Source organism: Helianthus annuus, chromosome 13 (genome assembly GCF_002127325.2).
Source record: "Helianthus annuus cultivar XRQ/B chromosome 13, HanXRQr2.0-SUNRISE, whole genome shotgun sequence".
Taxonomy (NCBI): Eukaryota; Viridiplantae; Streptophyta; class Magnoliopsida; order Asterales; family Asteraceae; genus Helianthus; species Helianthus annuus.
This window is the reverse complement of record NC_035445.2, coordinates 37,826,109-37,832,000: the sequence shown is the minus strand read 5'-3', so window position 1 is coordinate 37,832,000 and position 5,892 is coordinate 37,826,109. Positions and strand designations below refer to the sequence as shown.

Sequence of the window (5,892 nt, the reverse complement as noted above, 5' to 3'; positions counted from 1 at the left end):
GCAAATGTTGTTGCTGATGCGCTTAGTAGAAAGGAGCGGGAGAAGCCTCTACGTGTGTGTGCTTTGGGTTTGACCATACAGACGAGTTTGACCAATCGGATTCATAATGCACAATGAGAAGCTTTAAAGGATGAGAACCTGAGAAGATAAGGTTTGAGAGGTTTAGAGTGTGAGCTGATACCAAAAGCGGATGAAGTGATGTATTTCATGAACCGGATTTGGGTTCCGCTTAGAGGTAACCAACGTGAACTGGTTATGAACGAGGCTCATAAATCTAGATATTTTATTCACCCAGGTTCTACCAAGATGTATCAGGATATCAAGGAGTTATACTGATGGCCGAATATGAAGATAGATATTGCGGTGTATGTGAGTAAATGTCTAACATGCTCGAAGGTTAAGGCTGAACATCTGAAGCCTTCTGGGCTCCTGTAGCAACCAGAGATTCCTAAGTGGAAATGGGAACATCTTACGATGGACTTTATCACCAAGTTACCCCGTACGTCACGTGGACATGATACGATATGGGTAATCATGGATCGATTGACAAAGTCTGCTCATTTCTTAGCACTTAAGGAAATAGACAATACGGAGAAGATATCGCAGTTGTACCTTAACGGGATTGTAGCCCGTCATGGAGTACCAGTGTTAATTATCTCAGATAGAGACAGATGGTTTGGCTCCCGGTTTTGGCAATCTTTTCAAGAATCGCTGGGTTCTCGTTTGGACATGAGTACTGCGTATCATCCTCAAACATATGGTCAGAGCGAGAGAACCATTCAAATGTTAGAGGATATATTGAGAGCGTGTGCGATCGATTTCGGTGGAAGTTGGGATACTCAATTGCCTTTGGCTGAGTTTTCTTACAACAATAGTTACCACGCTAGTATCAAGGCCGCACCGTTTAAAGCCTAGTATGGAAGGAAGTGTCGATCACCACTTTGTTGGGCTGAAGTCGGCGAGAAGCAATTGACCGGACCCGAGCTTATCTAGGAAACCACCGACAAGGTCGTCCAGATCAAGGGAAGGTTGAAAGGTGCCGCAGATCGACAGAAGAGTTCGGATAACCGGAGGAAACCATTGGAGTTTCAGTTTGGGGATCGAGTTATGTTGAAAGTGTCGCCTTGGAAAGGTGTTGTGAGATTTGGAAAAGGGGGAAAGCTGAGCCCGCGTTATATAGGTCATTTCGAAATCGCATCTCGAGTTGGATCAGTCGCGTATACGCTCAAGCTGCCACAGGAGTTGAGTGGAGTTCATGACGTGTTTCATGTCTCCAATTTGAAAAAGTGTCTGTCGGATGAGACACTGATTATACCCCCTGGAGAGGTTCGTGTGGACGATAAACTGAGATTTATCGAAGAACCAGTAGAGGTTCTACATTGGAAAATTCAGAATCTTAGGACGAAACGGATTAAGTTGGTCAAGGTTCGCTGGGATTCTAAACATGGACCCAAGTTCACCTGGGAACGACAGGACCAAATGCAACGTAAATATCCTCATCTCTTCCCACCTAGTGCGAAAACGAAACCTGTAGAATAGAATTTCTGGGACGAAATTTCCTAAACATGGGAGACTGTGACACCCGGCTATTTAGGCTGTACCGTACAAATGTAACACGTGTCATGAATGAATAAAAGGCTGTATTTGACTGATAGTAATGTTTATGTGTGATATTTTATGTGTTGGTAAATCCAAACTTTGATAAAAATTATGTTGGCAATAGTAAGATAAACGCTTATCGCATAACGAACAAAATGCGAAACGAACGTTGGTGACCGCCCGATCAATGTTAAAATCCTAAAAATAATTCGTTATGATTAGAATAGTAATTTTAATCATGCTCGAAAGGAAAAATAAATTAAAACGCTAAGAAACTCTATTTTTCGAGTTTAAGCGCGTACCGCTGATGCGTGTGAAGTGTCGTATAGTTTTTAATGTATATTTTAAGCCCTTTAACACTTTTTAGCCAAGTTTTAAATTTATGAAACAAGATATTTACTAACACTAAACACACATAGGGCTGACTTGAGTTTTGTTTCGAAAAACTTTGAACCATTTCTGTGTTCTCCAACAAGTAAGCTAAGTAAAAAGTACTTGATAGAACTAGCAAATGGTAAATTGATAGAGACTAGTGAAGTCGTTCGTGGTTGTAGTATTCGGTTAGGCGATGGTAGTTTTAGTATCGATTTATTACCAGTGGAGCTAGGTAGTTATGATGTAGCTGTTGAGATGGATTGGCTATCCAAGAATAAAGCTGAGATTATTTGTTCGGAGAAGCAAGTGAGAATACCTCGTCCTGGTGGTGGTGAAGTTATAGTTGTTCAAGGAGACCGATCGAGTCGAGTATCAAGAGTTGTTAGTGTTATGAAGATGCTTAAGATGTTGTGTAAGGGTTATCCTGCGTTCTTAGTTAACATAGTGGATACGAAGGCTGAAGGTAGGAAGATCGAAGAGATTCCTATAGTTCGTGATTATCCGGAAGTTTCCGTGAAGATTTACCTGGATTTCCCCCTGCGAGACAGATCGAGCTTAGAATTTATCTGGTACCCGATGCTGCACCAATTGTAAAATCTCCTTATAGATTGGCATCTTCAGAGAAGAAAGAATTGTCGAATTGGCTTCAAGAGCTACTAGACAAAGGTTTCATTCGACCAAGCTTTTCGCCTTGGGGTACACCTGTTTGGTTGTGAAGAAGAAGGATGGATCCTTCAGGATGTGCATTGATTACAGAGGGTTGAACAAATTGAGTATCAAGAATCGGTAACCTTTACCGAGAATTGACGAATTGTTTGATCAGTTACAAGGATCCAGCTACTATTCGAAGATCGACGTGCGTTCAGGATATCATCAGTTGAAGGTTGTTGATGAAGATGTTTCGAAGACTGCTTTTCGAACACGATATGGCCATTAGGAGTTTTTAGTCATGCCTTTTGGCTTAACCAATGCGCCAGCTGTGTTCATGGATCTCATAAACGGGGTATGCAAACCCTATTTGGATAAATTCGTGATAGTATCCATCGACAATATACTTATCAATTCACGAACCAAAGAAGATCAAGAGCAACATATGAAGTTGATTCTGGAGCTGATGAAGGAAGAGAAGTTGTACGCCAAGTTCTCTAAATGCGAATTCTAGATTCGAGAAGTTCATTTTCTCAGACACGTCATAAATGAGAAAGGTATACACGTTGATCCGTCGAGATAGAAGCGATTAAGATTTGGGAAGCGCCAAAGACTCCGTCAGAGGTGCAACAATTCTTAGGACTTGCTGGGTATTATCGGAGATTCATAGAGAATTTCTCCAGATTAGCGCAACCTTTGACGCTATTGACCCAGAAAGAGAAGAAGTTTGATTTGACGGAAAAGCAGGAGGAAGCTTTTTAGCTGTTGAAGGAGAAGTTGTGTAGTGCACCAATTCTTTCCCTTCCTGAGGGAAATGATGATTTCATTATGTGTTGTGATGCGGCACGTTTGGGCCTAGGATGCGTGCTTATGCAGAAGGACAAAGTGATAGCCTATGCATCCAGACAATTGAAAGTGCACGAGAAGAATTACACGACACATGATTTGTAGTTAGGAGCTATTGTATTTGCCTTAAAGATCTGAAGACATTACTTGTATGGCATGAAGTGTATGATATACACGGACCATAAGAGGCTCCAGCATATCTTTGATCAGAAGGAGCTCAACATGCGGCATTGGCGTTGGGTAGAGTTACTCAACGATTACGAGTGTGATATCCGTTATCACCCAGGTAAAGCAAATGTTGTTGCTGATGCGCTTAGTAGAAAGGAGCGGGAGAAGCCTCTACGTGTGTGTGCTTTGGGTCTAACCATACAGACGAGTTTGACCAATCGAATTCGTATTGCACAATGAGAAGCTTTAAAGGATGATAACCTGAGAAGACAAGGTTTGAGAGGTTTAGAGTGTGAACTGATACCAAAAGCGGATGAAGTGATGTATTTCATGAACCGGATTTGGGTTCCGCTTAGAGGTAACCAACGTGAACTGGTTATGAACGAGGCTCATAAATCCAGATATTTTATTCACCCAGGTTCTACCAAGATGTATCAGGATATCAAGGAGTTATACTGATGGCTGAATATGAAGATAGATATTGCGGTGTATGTGAGTAAATGTCTAACATGCTCGAAGGTTAAGGCTGAACATCTGAAGCCTTCTGGGCTCCTGCAGCAACCAGAGATTCCTAAGTGGAAATGGGAACATCTTACGATGGACTTTACCACCAAGTTACCCCGTACGTCACGTGGACATGATACGATATAGGTAATCATGGATCGATTGACAAAGTCTGCTCATTTCTTAGCACTTAAGGAAATAGACAATACGGAGAAGATATCGCAGTTATACCGTAACGAGATTGTAGCCCGTCATGGAGTACCAGTGTTAATTATCTCAGATAGAGACAGATGGTTTGACTCCCGGTTTTGGCTATCTTTTCAAGAATCGTTGGGTTCTCGTTTGGACATGAGTACTGCGTATCATCCTCAAACATATGGTCAGAGCGAGAGAACCATTCAAACGTTAGAGGATATATTGAGAGCGTGTGCGATCGATTTCGGTGGAAGTTGGGATACTCAATTGCCTTTGGCTGAGTTTTCTTACAACAATAGTTACCACGCTAGTATCAAGGCCGCACCGTTTAAAGCCTAGTATGGAAGGAAGTGTCGATCACCACCTTGTTGGGCTGAAGTCGGCGAGAAGCAATTGACCGGACCCGAGCTTATCTAGGAAATCACCGACAAGGTCGTACAGATCAAGGGAAGGTTGAAAGGTGCCGCAGATCGACAGAAGAGTTCGGATAACCGGAGGAAACCATTGGAGTTTTAGTTTGGGGATCGAGTTATGTTGAAAGTGTCGCCTTGGAAAGGTGTTGTGAGATTTGGAAAAGGGGGAAAGCCGAGCCCGCGTTATATAGGTCATTTCGAAATCGCATCTCCAGTTGGATCAGTCGCGTATACGCTGAAGCTGCCACAGGAGTTGAGTGGAGTTCATGACGTGTTTCATGTCTCCAATTTGAAAAAGTGTCTGTCGGATGAGACACTGATTATACCCCCTGGAGAGGTTCATGTGGACGATAAACTGAGATTTATCGAAGAACCAGTTGAGGTTCTACATTGGAAAATTCAGAATCTTAGGACGAAAAGGATTAAGTTGGTCAAGGTTCGCTGGGATTCTAAACGTGGACCCAAGTTCACCTGGGAACGACAGGACCAAATGCAACGTAAATATCCTCATCTCTTCCCACCTAGTGCGAAAACGAAACCTGTGACACCCGGCTATTTAGGCTGTACCGTACAAATGTAACACGTGTCATGAATGAATAAAAGGCTGTATTTGACTGATAGTAATGTTTATGTGTGATATTTTATGTGTTGGTAAATCCAAACTTTGATAAAAAATTATGTTGGCAATAGTAAGATAAACGCTTATCGCATAACGAACAAAATGCGAAACGAACGTTGGTGACCGCCCGATCAATGTTAAAATCCTAAAAATAATTCGCTATGATTAAAATAGTAATTTTAATCATGCTCGAAAGGAAAAATAAATTAAAACGCTAAGAAACTCTATTTTTCGAGTTTAAGCGCGTACCGCTGATGCGTGTGAAGTGTCGTATAGTTTTTAATGTATATTTTAAGCCCTTTAACACTTTTTAGCCAAGTTTTAAATTTATGAAACACGATATTTACTAACACTAAACACACATATGGGCAAGTGCACCCATCGTGAGCGTAGTATAGTGTTGGTAAGATACCGAGGTCGTCCAAGGACAAAAGAGCTTTTAATACCGGTTTATCCTCAACGTCTAATCTAATCAAAAGTTTAGAAAAAGGTTTTTAAACTAGAAAAATAAAACTAACTGAAATG

At 41.5% G+C, this 5,892-nt stretch overlaps 1 protein-coding gene across 1 annotated transcript; it reads left to right on the top strand.

Annotated features, from left to right (window-relative positions):
* Nucleotides 1-4,866: 4,866 nt before the first annotated feature.
* LOC118485739 lies at nt 4,867-5,328 on the top strand. The gene has a single exon (XM_035982164.1). It carries the CDS (start codon nt 4,867-4,869, stop codon nt 5,326-5,328), a length of 462 nt encoding a protein of 153 aa, XP_035838057.1.
* Nucleotides 5,329-5,892: the final 564 nt, after the last annotated feature.